At 36.6% G+C, this 21807-nt stretch overlaps 1 protein-coding gene across 4 annotated transcripts in view; it reads left to right on the forward strand.

Moving 5' to 3' along the window:
* Positions 1-12: 12 nt before the first annotated feature.
* Positions 13-21807, forward strand: part of fsip1 (fibrous sheath interacting protein 1) — a 29610-nt gene continuing 7815 nt past the window's right edge. Inside the window, exons 1-9 of one of the 4 annotated variants that reach the window (XM_024289711.2) lie at positions 13-265; positions 370-421; positions 488-660; positions 775-853; positions 932-1012; positions 1823-1962; positions 2121-2240; positions 3954-4112; positions 19837-19989. In XM_024289711.2, coding sequence (XP_024145479.1) covers positions 152-265; positions 370-421; positions 488-660; positions 775-853; positions 932-1012; positions 1823-1962; positions 2121-2240; positions 3954-4112; positions 19837-19989 — 1071 coding nt within the window. In that variant the 5' untranslated portion in view covers positions 13-151. The remainder of the gene's footprint in view (positions 266-369; positions 422-487; positions 661-774; positions 854-931; positions 1013-1822; positions 1963-2120; positions 2241-3953; positions 4113-19836; positions 19990-21807) is intronic. The other 3 variants (XM_024289795.2, XM_024289871.2, XM_024289948.2) reach the window with 3 other exon arrangements.

The raw sequence follows: 21807 nt of genomic DNA on the forward strand, positions 1-21807 counted from the left end.
GCGCATCACAGCTGGGGTGCCTCCTTCGTTACCCATAGTAACGCTTAGTAACGACATCCGGGAGGATTGGCGTCCGTAGTTACCAAACATGTAAACACGACAAAAGAGAAGTTCATTTGTTAGCTAGGGTGTTATCTTTATGAAATAGGAAATGGCAATGATGAGAGGTAATTTAGATAACATTCCACAAACGTTAATGAGGGAGCCACAAAAGACTAGTTATATGGCTGCTTCCATGAGGCCCTTTGGACCAGCAGAAGAAAAGGTAAATAAACACACCCAATGCAAATTATTGTAATTTATTTAAAAACAAAAATCTAAAATAAAATAGTAATTGTAATCTGGATTATCTGTCCCAAAACTTTGTAGATCCAGAGTGGAAATGAAGAACCTGGAAATGTATTTCAATCCAGGCAGTTAGGTAAAGTTTTACATCATTGGATATAACAACATGTCATCCTTAAATACTAGCCTACTATTATGATAGTTTTTGTTTCAGATCAGCATCACAGTGGAGACAACACTGAGGATTGCTGTCTACAGAAAGCTGTGGAGGAAATGAAACGGCTTGATGAAATGTTGTCTTTAGAAACCTGGAAGGAAAAAGAAATTCGACTTGAAAGGAAAGTTCTTCAAGCAAAGCTCTGGCAAGATCTTCTGGTAGAAACAATTAACCTGTTTTGTTTTCAGCAGAAATATTTCTTATATCTGAGTGCTATTTTCCCTCTAGAACATGTGTGAATTTATGAAACCATGGGTTTTTCTCTTTCTCAGAACAATTCTCAGGAACACTCTGAATGTGCTCTTGAAGCTCTGAACACAAAACAGTTTTTGGCCTTGGAAGCATGTGTTGGTATGTAGGCACCAATGCAAACAAAGTGGTATAAATCCATAAAGTAACAACTCTACATTTTTTTTTCTTATCTTAAAGGGAGGGATGACTTTGTGTCTGTGTTCAAAACTGAAATTCCTGACTATCAGAATGATGGAGGACAGCATGACACCAAAAAAAGTGAGTCTATTGACGTACAGACATAAATAACACATTAATTAATTAATTAATTAAACATTTTAAATTGTAAAGTGCCAGCTTAATCTAAATAAAAAGAACTTTAAAGATAGTAAAAAATCACAAAAAAGTGAATATATTTGCTTTTAATTTTTTTTTAAAAATTATGTTAAATTCAGACCAAATTGTGAAAACAATGTATAAAATACATAGACACTGCAGTCTTTCTGAGAGCAAAGTGACTCTATTTTAAATAAAATAAGAAAAAAAAAAATTTTTTTTCATCATAACTGTAGTTGCAACATTTTGAATCAACAAGAAACTTTTCTTTATTTTTTTTTAGTTACACTTGTCTTATTCTTAAAAAAAACTGCATGCAACTTGTTTACATGTGGACATGTTTTTTCTAATTTTATACATGTGTTATATATAATAGTTTTAGTGTTTTATTATAACTTTTAGTGTTTTATTCTAAGTTAAAAACTACTCAAGTTGTGTTACCATGGCTGTCCACTTGGTGGCACTGTAAGCTAAAAAAAGAAATATAAAAGCTATTTCTTCTGACCTTTGGTGTGCTTGTGCACAAAAGAAATATAACAGTTCTTTGGGATTTTTGAGCTAGATTGCCTTTTAAAATTATGTATCTTATAAATTATGAACCTAAAAAGGTTTTAACCTTAAAAATATTTTTAAAAAATCGATCATAGCAGACCTTTAGGTTTTAGAGCTTTTCTTCACTGATCAGCCTCATGTAAGTAGTTGTCCTTTTTTCCATTAATGCAAAGTCAAAGTTACACTGAACTTTCTTGACAGCTAAGAAGAAGCCAGACAGCTTGAATGAGTCCTTTGAAAAATGTTCTGAGGACGTTGGAGACAGCCAGCCTAAAAACTGTCACTATGAAGCAACCAAGAATAAGAGCACACAGAAAGACTTCATCAGGAGAAACATTAAGGTACCTAAAAGTTCACATTTGGAAAAACGCAGCCCATGAGTTGGAGAAAACCCATCAAAGTTTTTTCAAGACATGGAACATTTCTCCAAAGTCATGAACAATGTTTGTTTTGAAAAACTGCTATGATTTTTGCACCTAAAACTTTCACAATGTCTTAGCTAATAAGAGGTGAAGTGGGCCAAGTCCTTTTGACCCGCGCGGAGAAAGAACGTCTGGCTGAACTTCTCCGACAAATCGACGAAGAGGAAGAGGACAGTGCCAGAGGCGCAGAGAGTGAGGTAGACTGACATGACGCTTTAACAGACAACATATGGTGCAGAATGTGTTTCTCTTTTTCCTATTTGTTAATACTGACTGTGTGGAGTTCTTCTGGGGGAGCGCCAGATGTGCACATTGGCTGCTTCTGCTACCAACTTAAAAATTGTTTTTAATTTTTTGAAATGCATTTGATGTAAGTTGTTATCAGACCTCTCAGTACATAATTAGGCTGATCTTTGGCTTTGGAACACCAAGTTAGGTTGTATTCGTCAAATATTTATGTTTTCATAAGTGTTTGGCAGCTGATTCTGGTCTCTGGGTGGAAGATTCAGTGTCCTCAAAGCATTTCAGACTATGAACCAGATGTTAGAAACCATATGCAGTTCACTTGAAATGCTGCATGTTGTGGATTCATTTCATAAACTTTGTTTTTCCTGCAAGTCCCTCTGCAGAATTCAGAAGCAGGGATCTTTAGTGCGGCGGGATAATAAGCCACAACGTGACTTGCAGTGAGAATGAATGCTGATGGAACTTACAGCAATGAGAAAAAGAGCTTTTCCACTTTTTTTTTCTCTGTGAACTTACAATGCTGCCAAAATCACATATTTTTTTATTTTTGGATTTAATTTGCCTTAATAAGCTCTTTGGCAGCTGTGAAGTTTGTTTGAAGTCAGAAAGGATGGAGTCCTTTTGAAAGCCAGGGAAAAAAAAAAAAAAATCCCGCTTACCTTTAACATGCGGTTCCGTTTAACTTGACCCCGGCAGCTCTGCAATGGTAGAGTAACTTGCCAGGATTTTTTAAATATCTGTCTGCTCCTTTTATGATGTTTTCCTCAACCTCCAGAACAATGAATGTGATGAAAAACAGGAAAAAAATGAAGACTGTGCAGATGCACAGAGTATTTCATTTGTGTTTATTTAACATTTTTAGGAAAAAAGTAGGTATGTTATTAATGACCATGTCGCCAAAATGTTATTTATGTCGTCAGAATTTTGACAGCGAGGTGCCTTTAGTTCTTTGGATTTCACCCATGTCCTGGCAGAATCCCTCGAGACACATTCGTGAAAAGCTGCTGTTCACTGTTTACCCCACTTTTTATTGATGTTACAGAGTCTTGTCCTAGCAACCTCCACACTTCTGTGTAGCTTTGGCAACCCGGAGCAGTAAATCTGGAGCGCTCCGTATTTTGGAGAGCCCACACGAGCACATGCGCTTACCTACATGCTAGGCATCAGAGGCCGCCATTGTTTCTAAAAAGAACCCAGTATGTATCGAGAAACGTTCAGATTCTTCAAAAATATTGTCAAACCGTGTTTGGTAAAGCGAGTTTTCTTAGCTTAGCGTTAGAATATACATTTGAATAAATAAAGATAAAATCTGCTGTTCAGTTCTTTAGTATTTTAGTCGTTGAGGGAAACTTATAGAAAATAATTTAGAAGATGAAAATATGACATTCAGTTTAAATTCACTACTACTGTGAATAAAATCTTTTCTCCAGATGTCTGCATAGCAACAGGGTGAAATCCCTTTAGGTTTTTCTGTACAGTTTATTTAAAAAGAGTTCAACTCTGCTTTTCAAGCTCATTCGATTCCTCGTCATAAAGTTTAAGACAACAGTACAGAGCAACGAGCAAAAAGAGTATATTTGCCCTGTGTTTAGATCACCACTGAGAATAGCAGGCTTAAACTCAGCGGACCATGACTCACTCTGCTGATGCTTTTCTTCCAACAGGCCATGAGTTCTGTGTCACTCTTGACAGACCAGGGTTACACCCCAGAGCCCTCTGATCTGGAAAAGCTGCTTGACATTGACTTCAAAGTCCACAGTCTCCTTCCTGCTGAGGACTTTCACTCGCTGAAAAGCTCTTCTTCAGACCTGAGCGTGTCACAGGTATGGATGTACTGATGATTTATGTCCGAGCAATGGGTTTAAAGCTATTCAGGCACATTCCCTCCACCCCTCACACACAGACAAAACACCATCCAGTCTGATTTAGGAACTTGGTGCATTTTAAAAGCATTTCTTTGTATGACAAACAAACTGCATCCACTGTAACTATGCAGATGTAAATGTGTATGGCAAGACATTTAGCTCAAAATTCTAAAAAAGCTAGATGTTCTTTGATGTTTAGTTCACAGTCATTCAAGACTCACCTGGTGACCAAAGCAAGTATTTCCCCACTAACGCAAAATGTTGATAATAGTGTCATTTCTAATATTGTGTTTTCTTAAATGTACTCATCTTTAAAGACCCACTCCAATGAAAGTAATGTTTTGGGTGTTTTTAATATGTTCTTGTTGCATTTTCTCATGAAACTGAATAGGACTGGGTATAGTCAATCATTTCCAGAATCCACTCAGTTCCATTTAGTTCAATTTTGAGTTTATACAGCTTACACATTTAGACACATTTGTTTAGAAATACTTTATGAATCTATATATGTTTTGAAAATATTTATATTAATCTGATACAGTTCATTCATTCATTCATTTTCCTGATCGCTTTGTCCCTTTCGGGGTCGCGGGTGTGCCGGAGCCTATCCCGGCTACTGATGGGTGAAGGCGGGGTACACCCTGGACAGGTCGCCAGTCTGTCTCAGGGCCTCAATCACACACACATTCACTCTCACATTCACACCTAGGGGCAATTTAGAGTCACCAATTAACCTATGAAGCATGTTTTTGGACGGTGGGAGGAAGCCGGAGTCCCCGGTGAAAACCCACGTATGCACAGGGAGAACATGCAAACTCCACACAGAAAGGTCCCAGCCGGGATTTGAACCGGGGCCTTCTCGCTGTGAGGCAAGAGCGCTAACCACTGCGCCACCGTGCAGCCCCGATACAGTTCCCATACTGGAAAATGTATTAGTGAAATTATATTGAGATTGTTATTATCATGCAATGTTACATGGATTCTCAAACGGAGAAGCTCCAACAATTGTTCTACTTCTCCTGGAGGGCGTTTTAGTTTGGCCTCTAGGTGGCGATCACACCATAAAATTGCATCTTATTCCAGAAGAAGAAGAAAGTATGAGCAAAAAATGGTAATTTAGACCACAAATGGTTACTTTAAAAATATTTTCTTGAAGGAGTTTGGAAAATACATGCCTGTGAGTATATACAGATTTTTTTTAAGTAAGCAATGTATGTTTAGGTTGACCGAGTGTTAGCATTAACCGTCCAATGGGAAATCCCATTATACAGCATCAAGCTAGCAGACTTACGCATTATGCATTAGATCAATCTCTACTTTTATAGATCCAATGTTGATTTATTAAGTTTTTTTTTTTTTTACGTTTGTGCTACGCTAATGTCAGCTTGAAGTTGTGAGGTGCTATAAGCTAGCAGAAGGGAGTATAAACAAAGGGCAGATGGGAAATTAGCGGCGCTAACCTTCCTGCAAACAGTCCCGCCCACAATCCAGAAGCGAATTTCTAATGAGCTGCTGCTGCGGTACAGAAAATATATCTTAAAAACAACATAGGCTAAAACTGGTATAACCATAAAAGACCACTAGGAACGCTTTGAGTGGGACTTTATTTACTTTATTTTTAGCTACTAATACAAAAAATCTGTAGTTTTTTTACGGTTACATAACTTTGAAAACTTCTTACATAAAATCCTCATTTGAGCGTTCATTCTTTGATCAAATCAGAAAATGGATGATCCCACACCTGTTGTAATTCTTGTTGTAAAAAGAGGCGGCCTTCACAGTAAATCTCTTTCAGAGCCACCATTCATTTCAGGTCAGTAGCTGTAAATCCTCTGGGAGATCATAAAAAGCAATCTGTTTTTGTTTTACAATTACCTTTCTTCTTGGTAGTCGTTTGAGTTCATAACTGGAACCACTTGGATGGCAAATCGAGGAACGTCCTGGTTTGCTCGCACATTCCATCCTCGAATAAACACACACAAAAAAAAAAGTTTTTTTTTTTTACTTCCTCAAAAAGGAGTTTTTCCCATTAGTAACAAATCATGTTTAAGTTGTCTGCTTTCAGTCTTTTTTTTGATCTGCATTAAAACACATGATTCATCTGTAACAGCCTGATAAGAAGCTTCCTTGATGGAGGGAGTAATTCACTTCACTTAAAAAAATAGCCATTTTATGAACCTGTCTGTTTATTGGTCTTTTTAACTTTTACATTTTGGTTACAAACGTTTCTCTCAAGCGTGAGAGAAGGAGTAGACCTGCCCAAAATTGGCACCACTCAGAACTCTGTCACAAAGGGAATCAGTTCATCACAGGCCTAATTTCAGGTTTGGAGGAAGGACAGGAAAAGTGCTGACTTTGTAAAACAGGAACATTGCTTTTTCCTTTTCATTTGGACGCTCTATCACAAGACCACAGACAACAATTTAGTGGTTGAAATCCACATAGGTATTCTTTAGAGTAAAACAGAGAACATTACGAGGATTCAAGACACGTCACACAAAAGACAACTGTTTGTAAAAATGGTGTCTTTTGTGTTTTTAACATCTTTTTGTGCATTTATCTCACAATGGAAGACATCCGATTTAATCAGACTTCAACTAATTTTCAAAAGACATTGTTGATATTGTGACTTTAAATCTTTTTTTTACTCTCAAATCTCTCCTTTTTCCCAAGCCTCAGCAAAAATAAGCCTCTTTGTCATCGAAAACATCTGCTGACATGAGGCAATTAATGTACAGAGCACCCCTCCTACTGCACCTCGGTGTGGTAATTCCTGCACCACCCACAGCTTGAAGTGAGCTGACAGAGTTCTGTCGTGGGCTCTCTGGTGCCGATGACATATCCATGCCTTTGCTCCACAATTAGACAGAAGATGTTTCTTTTAAATGTGGCTTTTTGAGTGTAGCTTTAATAAAAACAAAATAACTAAATTATGGTTTTTGGTCTCTGCTGCCTCCATTTCTTTCATAAATTGCAAGCCTTTATGTTTTTCTCTGTATTTACATAGTAACTGCAATGTTTTGTTGTGCTTTTTTTTGTATTTAAGACTATGAAGTCACATCATGTGGTTGCTGATTAGCACCCGTAAATATAACTACATCAATGGAGTGTGGAGAGACACGGGCTCAGAACGCCCTTTTGACCAGCACAATGTGGTCAGTGGTCAGTTTGTAAACCTCATTTATTTGGCTTAGTCGTATAATTAGGTCCATGGAAAAGTTTTGCCATGTTATCCTGAAACCCTAGTTTGAAATTGGAAAGTATGAAGAAAGAAAAGCCAAACTTAAGCAGGTTTTTTATTATTATTTTGTTACAGATATAAACACAATTCTTTAGAGCCCCCAAAGGAATATCAAAGTAAAAAAAAAAATTCTGATTAATAATAGGGCTAAATGTGTGAGCATCAAATACTAACTGGTGTGCACCCGATAATAACTGGTGAGCACCAGATACTAACTAACTTTAAAATTTGCTGCATCTATTAAGATAGAAAGGCAGTACAGCGTTTTGATGAGATGCAAATATGCAAATTGGGACAGCAGCCAGAGAACTATCCTAGTCAGAGTACTCACAGCCTTTTCTGCTCTTTCTGGAAAAAAAATCCCCCCCTCATTTATTTAATAGGTAGGCTTTAAATTAAACTCTTGAATTTGCCTAAATCCCCTAAAATGGTCAATTACCGCTTATTTTGGGTCAATTTTAAAGTAGACTAATGACTTAGATCGTCTGTGGCTGAGCAGCACCAAGGTTTACTCGAAAGTGAAGAGTTTGAGAGTTCAAGTAAGATAATGAGCTTTAATTACTGTTTAGTGTTTAAGTTTGGCTTTAAAGGGATTTCGATTTGTAATTTAAAAAGTATGAGTAAAAAACAAATGTTCTGGAACACTTAAGGCAGTCCTGCTAATTCCTTACTGTTGACATTTTAAAGATTCTGTTAAATCCATAATTCATAAATGTTTGTTAAAAAAAAACAAGTAAACTATTAGATAACAAAAACGATTATAATGTTTTTGTTGTGGTTATAATAATCAGCTTTTGTCTCAAATGCCTACAATGTTATATAAAATTACATATAATATTGGTAGAATTACAACAGTGAATTTTGGAATAAAACATGTTCTTTTTTTAAATTCTTTCATTCAAAGCTACAGGCTTATCAGGAATCTGAGAGAAGCAACACAATAAGAAAAAAAAAAACGGACTGGGCAACATTAACCTTTGTGTAGCATTCCTTTGTCTTTTGGCAACACCCTTAAAAGTTCAGAACCGACGAGTTGCAGGTCTTTCGGGAAATGAATCTTATTTTTGTCTGATCGGAATTCAAGCTGCTTAATATTCCTGCGTTGTCTGTCACATTTTGAAGTTCAAAATGTTTCAAATGTTTTTTATTTTTTTATTTTTGGTGAGATCTGGACTGCAGACATCTAGAATATGCTTTAAGGCCACACACGTTTTTAACATTTGGTGTCTATTTATCTTATTTATTTGCTGCTGCCATCACATTCAGTTGAGATTTTTTTTATGAAGTGCTAAAATGTCACTCTCTAAATATTCAAATTTCTGATATTTTTATTGTTATAAAGTAAAGTTCATGTCGTTTTTTTTTTTTTTTTTTTTTAAATATGTGTTGTGATCTAATTAAAATGCATTTAAATGTTGTAATTCTTGGAGTAATGATACATATTGGAGAAACAGTTTAATTTTGGCATTACTGTTTTTATGATAGCTGCAGTGCAGCATGTTGTAATTGCTGCTTTCTCACAGTTTAAAAGAAAATAAACAATGGGCACCCCACCCTACTCAACCCTATAATTCCTTTGAGGCATCTATTGTGTTGTTAATAATGCCTTATTTACGACAACTGTGTTAGGTTGGAGGTTGACTCATGTTTTTGCTTGTCATGGATAAGATCTGAATATTTTTTTTAAATTATCCTTCCATCCATCCCTCTTTTTTCTCAGAGGAAACAGTCTAAGCAAAGATCCCCAGACGTCTTTAACAACAGTAACTTCCTTAAGTTCTGTCAGCGATCCCAAATAGAGCTGGGAATCTCAGGGTAACTCACGATACGATGCAACTCAAGATACACGGCTCACGATTGTATCATGATATGGAAAATATTGTAATAATCAATACATTACCTTGATAATATATGATATATCACTAGTTTGTTAACAATTTATCCTCACCACAGCAGGAAATGCTGCGAGGAATGACGGAAAGTAGTAGTGGGCAGCATGTTCACGCCACTACGTCACTGCGCTGGCACCGTTAATATGAGATATGAATGTGAGTTTTTTTTAACTAAATGATTACCCCTGATTCGTCAATCAAAAGATGCAAATAAAGCATCCAGTTTTTGACTAATTTAAAACTTATTTCTACTAGAAATACATAAAACATAGAGACAACCCCCAAAAAAGACATCAGATGCCTGTCATCCGCTTTTCCATATTGATTTTCTCTGTTAAGACTTTGACAAAAGTTTGAAACAAAAAAAAAAGTTTAAAATTTGTCCTTTTTAAAGAACAGCATCTGTCAGTTAGAAGCAAAAAGTTCAAAAGGAATCACGTTTTTTTTCTCTACCAGATGTTTTTGATGGCATTTTTTTAAAATTCAAGTTCTTTCTTTGCTCACATTTCTTTGCGTCTGTGTCGTTCAAAACCAAGAAATTCTTCTATAATCTATAAAACTGATTACTTCAAAAAGATCAGGCATGTAGAGATACTTGGTTGCTTTATGGATCATGGATTTTCCGAGAACACGCGGGCGGCATACATACCATATACCGGTTTTCTGAATCCAGGACACACCAGGAGGTTTTGATTTATGCATTAGTGATTGCTCCAGACCACCATCAGTTCAGAAAAAAGCATGCATATATAAAGTCCAGATGACCCACAAATAAATCTTCCAACACTTCAGGAATGTTCACAATCACTAAGTTGAAGCAATATCAGAACTTCTTGGAAAAAAAGAGCATTCGGATACAAACAGACGTCACATATGAAACATTTAATAAATGCGCTAGATTCACTAGAAGGAATTTTAGTGTCAGACTATGTTTTTGTTTGCATCATCTTGCTTATCAAAGTTGTCCAGTAGTTTATACAGTAGTAGAAATACAGCTGTGTTGCAGCAACCGTCTCAGAATCTGATGCATGAACACAGTTTGAAAAATGTCCACCTGTAGGACTCAAAGAAACACGAAGCGCAGAGAGAAGTGGAGCTAGCTTCTGAACAGCTTGCTCCTGTACTCTCATAGGGAGTGCTTGTGGCAAGGCATGTGGACAGGCCTTGGCAGGTAGCCTGGGTCCACGTGGCACAGCCAGAGCTCCTGCTATAGTTCATATTTGAAGAAATGCAGAGTGAGAGGAGCAGAAAATAGGTCAGAAAAAAAAGACACGTAAATCCGCTTGTTTTTCATGACATCATTCACATTGTGTTGCCACAAAACATAATGCCTGTAAACACAGGAAAAGGCATTTACATCCACTGGCAAATCAAGTCTAAACACTTTAGAATAATCATTTCTAGTTTTGTTTTCCTCACAGGTCTCCAACATGACCCCAAAGATGTTTTGTTTGCAGAAAAACTGACATTCTCTTTTAGGAATTAGGAGGCTCATTAGCAGCCAGGTGCTGTAAATCACATGCACCCAAATAAATGATTTGCAGAAAGACGTTCCTAATAAAAGCAGACTAATAGAACTGGATAGAAGACTGGAATGGATCCTTCCATTTGGACCTGTATCAGCTTATTGGTAAACAGTGTTCTCAGAGGAAGCAGCTGTTGAAGATTATCTGTCTGGAAAACATCAAGAGATCTCATCTAAACAATAAAGTTTATCATTAGTGACAAGGATTTTACACAAATGGAAAACAATCACAACTTTTTAAAACCTTAAAAAGTGGGTGTCCCAGCAGGTTCACCCCAAGTTCAGAATATGTGGAGCTCAAAACACCCAACAAACAAACTCAAATCCATTAACTTCAAACAATTCAAGTTTGGTAGTTTTATCCTCCAGCTCTTCAGGAAGAAGTGTTTTCAGACCAGCTGAGAGATTTTACTTCTCTGGTTCGACATACCTGTAATCTCTCACCTGAAAGGTGGCACTCTAAACAAACCTCAGCTGTCTTAATTTGGCCTGGAGATGTCTTGTTCCTAACTTGAGCATTCAAACTTTTTTCCACCTCATCCCAGAAGTTTTGGAAGGAAGGCACAAATCTAACTATTTCTGATGGAAATTAGCCTAATTCCCTTCTAGCATTCATCTACCACAAAGCTCCAACTCAATTTGCATAAACATTAAATGGCACCAATATAGAGTCAGGAATGTTATACGCTCGAGACTGTCACAAACAGGCAGACAGCTGAATCCATGTGCAGCAGGTTTATTAGCACAGACAAGATGACAGGAGTCAAGCCCAGCTGAAAGACCATAAAGCTAAAGCAGGGTCAGGCCGACTGAGTTCAGACTCTGGGACAACAGAACACGCTAGAGTAGTCGGAGATTATGCGTGGGTTAAGAGCAGGCAGCAGACAGAGACAGAGTCGGTGAAAATCAGGAACACAAGATATAATTGTCTGGATATAATGCTCAGTATCCAGGCAGAATGGCACAAACAATACTTTGCACTGAGTGAGGTTCTGTGCACTGCTTAAGACTCAGGTGGGTGATTGTCAAATTGTCACCCTGGAACTGTGCGCTGGGGTGGCTGGGAGATGGAGTGCGTTAGTATACTGGACATGGCTCCTGCTAGTGACCAGAAGGGGAGACATAGCTCTGATTTTCGGATAGTAGACCTCATTTACAATCTCCTAAAATACCTTGAACATTAGAGGTACAATGAAGAATGATGTGAGCCGGCATGCAAACATTGACTGTATAACAGGATGGACAGAGTAAGTGTGACATCACCCATGAAAAATGGCTGACATCCAGCTCCAACTAAATGAGGTCAACTCAGTCACCCTTTTTTGTGAGATATACGCCGCCATGTTGGAACCAGATGATATCACGAGTGATTGGTTGGAGTCGGTCAGAGTAAACGTTTCTATGGCAACCACTCGCCAATCAGAAGTGAGCTTGTAGGAAGTCCACACCCTTTCCACTGAAAGCAGGCCCTATGTCAAATGTTTTTAAAAAATTAACTTTAACATAAACTTGATTAAATTGCAATAAAGGAAAAATATCATTAAAAAATTAAAAATTTCAGTTGTTTGTGTTACTCTGAAAGTAATTCTAAAAGTCTAGAAAAGTCATTAAATCTTGTTCAGGTGTGCAGCAATTTTGATTTGGTTGTTCATTTTGTATCATGCATCTATAAAACCTTAACAAATGTCTTTCATTTTTTTCTCAGCAATTGCACCATTATTCCAGATTGTTTAAAAATGAAAGCCGTAGTGTTTACGATGTTGACGATCTCTCGAATTAACTCTTAGGCAAGTTTTCTTAGTTTGTGAATGTTTTGAGTGAGCAATGTTCCGCAGCGGTCTCAGAATGTCCTTGTTTTTGTTTGGCCTCATACTGAACCTTTTGGAAAATTATTGACAACAGAAGCAGCGAACATCCATGCGCCTTTTCAGAATATTAAACATGTCTTGGTTCCAAAAATGCAACGAACCAATGAAGCAAAACAAGCATATGAAGCACGTTTCTCTTGTACTTTTTCTCCATCTGAAATTCATTTGGAATCGTCATATTTTAGGGCGAGTTGAGTCACATTGGAAGACCAGAATTTAGCAAATTAGAATCATTACATTAAAAGCAAACACAGATTTGATGTTTTATGGTTAATTTTGTGTTTTACACAAACTATTAACTGAAATTGACAACAAACAGCAAAAAACATTCTTATATGATTACATGATTAGAATAAAATAACTCAAAACAAAATAAAAATATATATTCTGTGAATTTTTACTTTCAGTTATTCAAGTGATTCAGTACTTTTCAAAATATGTTTTTTTGTGTTTGTGTGAAATTTCCATTCTTTTACCATTTCACCAACAACATTTTGTCAATACATTTAAAAATGTATTTTTTATTTTTTGGTACTTGTGCTCTAAAACAGACTTTTTCCACAGTCTGATCATCAGATGATGGACCTTGGAGACTGACCGATTTAAAAAAAAATGTCAGGTTGCTGTAAAATTTTAAGATTTTCTCTAAACCTCCACGGCTACCCACCAAAATGCTGAAAAACTTGTATTTAGGTCACCACACTGGTATTTTGGGAAATGTGACTGTAGTCTTATTACATTCATTCAAAGGATTGGATTTAAATTCCTATCTCACAATACTGTTACCGTCACAGTCAAGATTTCACAAAGATAACATAAAAGTGGGCCATTGTTGTTTTTAAAAAGAAACACTTTTTCATTTTGTGTGGTCTGAGTTGGCATTCACTGAGTGTGTCCCACATCTCAGCACACAATGTCGACCTCTTCTTGCCGAACTGAATAATGATGCTGCTCCTTTGATGTTCCGTATTGCGTTCAGAAAAGAATTTTTCTGCTTTTGTTTCATCCGTGTTGGGATTCTTTCGTTTGTTGTGTTGAGGTTGACTCTGCAGACTTTTGTCAGCTGACTCAGTAATGGATTTTCAGCATCGATGCATCTTCAAAATTTCTGTTCGTGCTTTCAGTTGACACTATTTTTTTTTCCATACCAATCAAATGTAACCTGTAAGCCACAGGCTGTAAAGCATGATTGATGAATCTAACATCAGGCCAAATTAAATTAAACAGGGATTAGAAATGTTCCCAGTCAACATGACTCTTCTTAGAGTTTAGTTCTCAGATCTCAACAAGACCTTTCCCATTCCTGTTGAATGAGACTTTTTTTATGCTTCTCACACTTTGTGCCCATCACTCAGATCCCTACAGCCTGGAAGGCAGATGCCCAGAGCAGCAAATATTTACAGAGAAATCCACACATCTACTTTCTGTATTATTTCCATGACTCTGGGGGCTGCAGCCTATAGTCGAGCAGCACATAAACAAGAGGCTGGGCGCGACCGCTGTTTGGTTTGTGTTTACAACAGTCATGCACCGTCACATTCCGAAACACTCACTCGATACTTCATCAACGGACCGCCACGCTTTCATCTGTGACACAAATTATGTTTGACTTGTTTTTTTCGGAATTTAGGTGTAACAAAATCCAGGTCTTCGTGGCCTCTTTGTGATCCTGTGTCCCAGATGATTGCGGAGATCTGCATCAGCACGTCAGATTCTACGCAGAGACGATTAGCGGCGCTTTGCTGATGTTCAGAGAAATGTGAACCTGTCAGTTTGAGCGTTGCATGGCCTAAAAATAATCCTCTGATTTAAACTTAAAGAAAAGAATTTCAGCTAAAGATGTGTCGTCAAGCGCCTCATGGAGTTTGTGTAGTGAAATTCTGTCAAGCAATTAAACAAAGACGTCCAATTCCAATGAATCCATTCAAATGAGATGTATGCATATTTTCATTTAATTGCTTAAATTCAGAACATTTGTTGAAAAAAACTCAATAAAAAGAATAATTATAATAATTTTCATAATATTGATTGCTATTCTTAACCATTGCTACTTTCCAAACAATTATACTGTAGAAGCAACACATAAAAGTTGTTTAAATTGTCCACGTTGTCCTTAATCTGAAACACACAAGTCTGTTTTTTGTCCACAAAGTTACACAAACGTGATACATTTTTTAAAGTTAACATTTAGCTATTCACTATGCTCTCATGAGATTGGGTTACACCCCTCTTTTGTGAATGTATGTATATATACTGTTAGTGTATATAAGCTGAGCTGAACATTTTAGATCTTCTGGCTGATAAAGTCTGCAGACATAACACAGCTTGAAGTGCACTTCTTATGCTTCTGTTCTAACAAAAGCAGAAGTGACGTGAAGAGGTTTGAAATTGTTTAATTAACTGTAATCATTTTGGGTGTATATAGGATTCCATTCTTCGAATGCAAGAAATAATTTAAGATTTTTGAGGATGATCATGACCTATCTGAGAAAAAGTCCTGAGACATATAACATTTCGTAGAAACACCGTGGGTTTCCCCTTTAATCGTTCTGGTGTTGGATGTCTTATATGTTGAAAAACTACAAATTATAATATGAAAAGTCATTTGTCGTGCTTTTAGTATTACAATTTGTAAATAAGTGAATTTCAAAATAACTTGCAGTATTTAAACAACAAAAATACTTGAGAATAACCTAAAAAAATAAAGAAGTATCCTTTTTTTACACCAGTACAGTAATTAAATAACAAAGTTATTAGTTGTATCTTTTAGTAATTCTTCTATGACAGTTTTTTTTTTTTTAATGTGATTGATGGTTTAGTTTCTTTAACTGTTTTAGATCGTTCCCGATTTGATCCTCCTTAATTTTGGCACTGAGAAAACCTCATGAGGTTGTAGTTATTTGTTCCTTTTGTAAACCTTTTTGTATTTAAAATGGCAGACAGCTTTGTACACAAATTACAGAATACTTATGTTAATTAAGTCCCTAAATTTTAATATTTACAATTTACTGAAAGATGAATTAGATCAGGGGTGTCAAACTCAATCGTACAGGAGCCAAAATCCAAAACACACCTTAAGTCGCGGGCCGAACAGGATAAACATTTATTTAAAACACTAAAACTACATTTTAAAACATTTTAACATTACTATGAATAAAAACAGGCAGGAATATTATTCCAGAAGAAACAACTTAAATTAAATAACTTTCAAGATTTTACTCTCCATAAAAGTATATTTAGTCAAAATTATACTAGTTAGAAATAAGTCCATTATAACATCACACCATTAATACCAATAGAATAAAATGATCTGGAGGGTCGGATATAATTACCCCGAGGGCCGAATTCCTTTTTTTTGTAGACTGAAAATTGGATTTGTATTAACTTGCATGTGTCTCCCCAAATTTTAATGCAGCAGTTCATATGTGGAACGGTCAGTCACTTGTGTAATAAACACAGAGCTTTGCTGTTTAGTTGTTAACATTATGTCAATTTTTTCCCCAAAAATCAGAAACCTGTGTTGTTTTCCAGGAAAAAATTCCTGCAGATCAGCAGGATTCCATTAGTTTGCCTCTGAGTTGTGGGCAGTTTCATTGGCGTGGAGAAGCCCTGCCTCATTTCCCATCATCCATCTGTTTCCATGCTCTCCTGCTAGCTTACAGCCCTCCACAACCCCAAGCTAACATTAGCGGTGATCAATACTTAAGCTATCCATCCACACAGTTTTGATCCAGATACCAGCTCAGACAAAAAAAAAACAAGATTTGTCCACAAGTGAATGCACCAGAAGGGAGTGGAGAGAGCTTGTGGCTTCATCACTGCTACAGGTTTATTTATTTTTTGGTCTGCTCCTTATTTACAGAAATCTGAATTAAAAAAAATAGTCAGAAATGCAATTTTAAGCTAAATTTTGCTTATATTTGTCCAGTATCATGAGAAAAATGCCAAAAGAACATGTTTAAAACACCAAAAACACAATTTCCATCAGTGGGTTTAACCTGCTGGTACACTCAGAGCTCATTTTTAACTAAGGTGGAAAAAGATTTGAAAACAATATATTTTATAAGTTTAGATAAATTTGCTCTTTGCAAAGTCTTTGGGCTTTTCCTTTGCACTTAGCTGGATTTATAAGGTGTTAGTTTGGTCCCTGAGAATGGTCACTGGCTCTTTTGTTATTGTTAAACCTTGCAGACACTTTTAAAGTTTGCAGCCTGTAGTTTATGAAAAGTGAGACAGTTGTCGTTTCCAAATGAAATAAACATTTTCTACCAACGATTTGAAGGCGTTTTTTTAGAAACACGCATTTAGCGGTGCGAGGACGGTTGTAAAACGACACTTTAATTTTTATTTTTCCCGGTTGAAAAAGCCGTGTTTTTTTATGCATGACAGCAGTCTGATCTCTGGCTTTTGTAGTTTGGGATGAGTAAGACTAAACCAAAAGGCTTTTGAGACAACCACTTTAAAGAAGCCTCAAAGAGAAGCTGTCATTATTTTAGTGTAGGCAGATGGAGGCCTCTGTTAGGTGAGGCCACACACATGAGATTTTGCAGGGATTTTTTGTTTTTGCCAAGATTTGGAGATGGATTTGACATTCGGTTGGTGTAAATGTAACATGAGCTGAGCTGGGCTGCCTGATCGGATTTTTGTAAGGGAAAAAATATTTAATCCTCTGCATATTTTGATGATCTCTCTTGATCTAACTCAGATTACTGGCTACCATAAAAGTGTCAAAACAAGTTTAGAAGCTCAGTATTTTAGATTAGGAATCCCTCAGCAACGTTCTGTTAAGTGTCGAAAATGTATGAAATATTAAGACAATTTTTCTAACAAAATAAATGAATAAAATGTTGACAGTTCTGCATATCAACATGCTCAGATCCTACCTGGCTGCTCTGGGTTTTTGGGTCACTGCATTACCCCGTCCCTGTTTCTCATTTATTCAAGTTTTTTCTTTATTCCCTCATAAGAAATTAAAGCTGATGATCCTTTTTCTGATATTCGTCGTCATCTAGAAGCATTCCTTTATTGTGACTTCATTATTAACAAAACATCCAGTCTCACGCTGTACATAAAAGGTGGGTGTAACTGCCATGACATCACTCTTTGCTCTTAAGTTTTTAGGGGTGTTTTTTATTGCCTTTGGTGGTTTTGTCCTTGGAATCTTTGGAGATAAATGTTGGCACACATGCAAGAAAATGGAAGCATCTTCAAAATCTGCAGCTACTCAAGGATCAATTTTTGTCCAAACTAAGATTCTCTGTTGGAACACTGAGAGCTTAAAAAAGTAAAAAAGCTGTTCCAATAAAATGTTTCCTAGTAAAATAAAATATGCCCCTTATTTTTTTAACAGTTACTGAAGAATACTTAGATTTGAACATTAGACAGATAGACCCTCACTGATAAAAATTGTGTTTTGGGTGTTTTTGATGGAGGACATATAAAGAGAAACTTAAAATTAAAACTACAATTCTGAGCATTTCTTTATTCAAATTGTTGTAAATCAGGAGCTGATTCCCTTTGAAATCAGCAGGCCACAAGCTCCCTGTTCCACTCCATTCCAATGCTTTACTTGTAGACGAATAGATCCATGTACGTTGTCGTTTTCCTCGTCTGAGCTGGCATCTGGTTCAAAATATTGCTCACCATTTTTGTTGTATTGTTAAGTTTGGGTTGTGAGGGGCTGTAAGATAGCGGGAGAGAGGGTAAACAATTAAGGATGGGAAATGAAGGAAGGGTCACTCCACGCCAAGTCCTACCTAGAAATCACAGGTGAATTTCTTTTGAACTTCTGCTGCTTTGCAGAAACTATTTATTTATTTATTATTTTTGTTTGTTTAATTATTTCATTTTCATAGCACACAACAATAAATTACTAAATATTATTGACTTTGGTGAAAATGAAAGGGGACAGAAAGAAGAAAACTTATCTCTGTCCCATTTAATGAAACCAAACTATTTTTAACCAAATATATCTCTTTGTAATACGAAAAAAAATTACGTCAAATGATCTGCAAAAGCAACAAAAGATGACCAATAAAAACAAAGCAAACAACAAAAAGAAAAAAATAACATATTGAATTCCTCAGCATTTATTAGCTATGTCCTAGAATTTTTTGATTTTGGCTAAAATTGGCATAAACACAACTGAAAGACCACTGGGAACAATTTTACAATAGACTGAGAGATGATCAGATTGGGACTTAAGGGTTAATTCTGGATCTTGATAATGATAAAAAAAAGAATATAGAATATTAGTCCAGGATCCTTTATTGTCACTGATCTTAGAAGTACTTCCAGTCTGATTTCATTTCATTTAGAGTTTAAAAGACGAGATCTTGTCGTCTCATCGAAAGAGAACCCTGAAGACATAAATTGTTTCTCCAGGCCATGGACTATGATAACAATTTAAAAAATCCCTCCAATCATCTTTCACAGTGGTCTTTTAATTAGATTGTGCTGTTTTTAGCCAAAATAAAAAAAATCTGTCATTTTCCAGAACATAGTTTCTCTAGCTGGACTCTTATGTTTGTCAAATCTCTCAGTAAATGAAAAGGAAGATTGTTGCACTCGAGTGTCATCAGAGGCTCTGGTGCAGAGGTCACAGTCTGTGAAGGCTCCAAAAAGGTCTCCAAAAAAAGCTATTCAGTTCTAAATGAAGGAATTTTTGTCAATGTTTAATCCAAACAGATATTGATTTTACTGGCTTTCATTTTTATTCATACCATCTTTTAAGCTAAAACATGTTAATCTGATTTAACTCTAACAAGTTCCAAGGAAAAAGATATTTTCTTTGTGAGTCACAAAGACAAACTTCTCAGAACTTTTTACGCCTCCTGACCTAATTTCAGATTTGGCTTTAAATGTTTTTTTGTTTTAGTTACTTGTAAGTAGGTTAACTTTAGCTGAGTTTTTAAGAAAAAGTGCATCTGGTTTTACTCTGTGCCCTCATGTTCAAAGTAAATGAGAAAGGTTCAATTTTTTTAAAGTCTAATTGAGTTGTAGGGAAATGGAAAACTTTCCATAAAAAAAAAAAAAATAATTATTGTGAGCCGATTTTGTTTTATCCCGATTGAAATGCTTCAAAGACTGAGCTAAACGCTGCACCCATGTGAAATGAGGCCTTTCCTGTGAGAACCAATACAGTGTATTGTGTCAGGCCAACAGCTCCAAGGCTGGCTGGAAGTGGGATGGTGACCGGCAGCCCGGAGAAAAGGTCCTGCAGGATATAAAGGAGAGGAGAGAGCAGAAGAGGCGGCTCCAAGAGATTGAACAGCAGCTGGAGACCCTGGACCGCAGCCAGGAAATGACTGTGAGTATAAAGCAGCTTTATGCGCTCAGTCATAAGGAAGCATGAAATGATATTCAACTTTATATGGACTAATCATTGTAAAACAGGATTCGTTCTGGGTCACACCAGGAAGATGAAATGACATAAAGAGCTTTATCTCTCTGTGGACTCATTTTATTCCCTCTTCCATCTTTCTCCTCCTCCAGAGTTTATAGGAGGGTTGAAGGTCCTCACTGATAGGTTTATTTCCCCCCGCTGTTTTAAATTTCTCCCTGACTCGATGTCCACCCTCCAATGTTCTCTAGAAGCCCTGTCTGGTTTTAGGAGAGTCTGCAGAGTTACAACCCGAGGGCTTCGTCTCTAAAGCCTGTAGCTAAAGACCCAAAACAAGAATGTCGCCGGGACAAAGGCAGAAACCAATCCTGATTTCTGTTGCCTCCGATATTTATGGCTTTACATTTTTTTAGGCAAGGACACAAAAGCAGTGGGGATGAATTTATAGAATTGATTTAAGCTGCCCTCAGTGGAATGTAGCTTCACAAACAGATGAAGACTTGCATGCTGTATACGTGCACTCTGGTAAAGTATTTTGTTTGGAGCCACACCCTTACCTAAAAGGCAGCGTGTTCATGAACCAGTCTAATTAGCTTTGAGGAAGCTGTACTCTTAGCTACTGCTACTGTTATGCAGTCACAACATTTTCCGCAGAAGACTAAGTAACTGTGTGGCTTCGGCACACTTACAGTGCATATTCTTGGTGCCGGCGGCCTTTCTTGAAAAGATTTATTAGCATTGGATTTGTCTGGAAGGGCATTCTTAACCCGCTTCAGTAAACTCATAAAGCTAATATGTATAAGAGCCATAACTCAAACATTACTGTCGTTCATTTCTGCAACACAAGTTTGGAATACTTGCATGGTGAATAGTTTCCTAGTTTATGGGGAAAATATATGCAGCACATTTTTTAACATTTAGAGTAGATGATTTTTTACATGTTCTTGTGGCATTTTTCTTATGATGGAGGACATATATGAAGAAAATGAAACTTAAAATTGCATTTCTGCGTATTTCTTTATTCTATTGGGAATCAGGATGATGCATCTACTTAAAGACAACTAGATCTATATACGTCTTTGTTTTCTTCGTCTAAACTGGCATCTGGCTCAAAACTGTACAGCTGTATAACTCCAATATTGCTCAAAACTCTTGTTGTAACTGGAGGTGTCAGATTGGGGGTTTGTGGAACTGTAAGCTAGCAGAAGTACGTGTGAATAGAGAGCTCCCAGTAATGGAAAGGGGAAGGGGGGGTGGGTTTTCCCCGCAGAAGGGACTTTCTAAAGAACTCCTGTGTTCACAGTCTTTACAGTGTCCTCCCTTCGAAACGGCGTTTCAGAACTTTGTGTGTCAGAAAAAGTCACCACAAAGTCAGCGTCACTCTGATGAACTCTTGACCAGTCAGAGTATGGAATATAAACATGAGAACTAATTTATACCGGAAAAACACTTTTTATCTTTCATAATTTATTTTTGTTTTACTTTTTTTTTTTACACCTATTTATCCTTGCTTTATTTGCACATGAAAGCATAAGACACCCAAGCTAAATTCTTTATAAATGCACTGCAATTGGCCAATAAAGCTGATTCTTATTCTGGTGTTCTAAAAAAACTACACAGGTTTATTTATGTAGTTATTTTTAGATAAGAATAGCGTAATCATAATTAAAAGACCAGTGAATTGTTTTAAACAGCTCAAAAGATGATTTAATTGTAACAGGATGCGTTTTTATTATGTTTTTATTCTATTTTTTGCTGGGCCCTGTTTGTGTGCACTGACTGTTT

Source organism: Oryzias melastigma, linkage group LG22 (genome assembly GCF_002922805.2).
Source record: "Oryzias melastigma strain HK-1 linkage group LG22, ASM292280v2, whole genome shotgun sequence".
Lineage (NCBI taxonomy): Eukaryota > Metazoa > Chordata > Actinopteri > Beloniformes > Adrianichthyidae > Oryzias > Oryzias melastigma.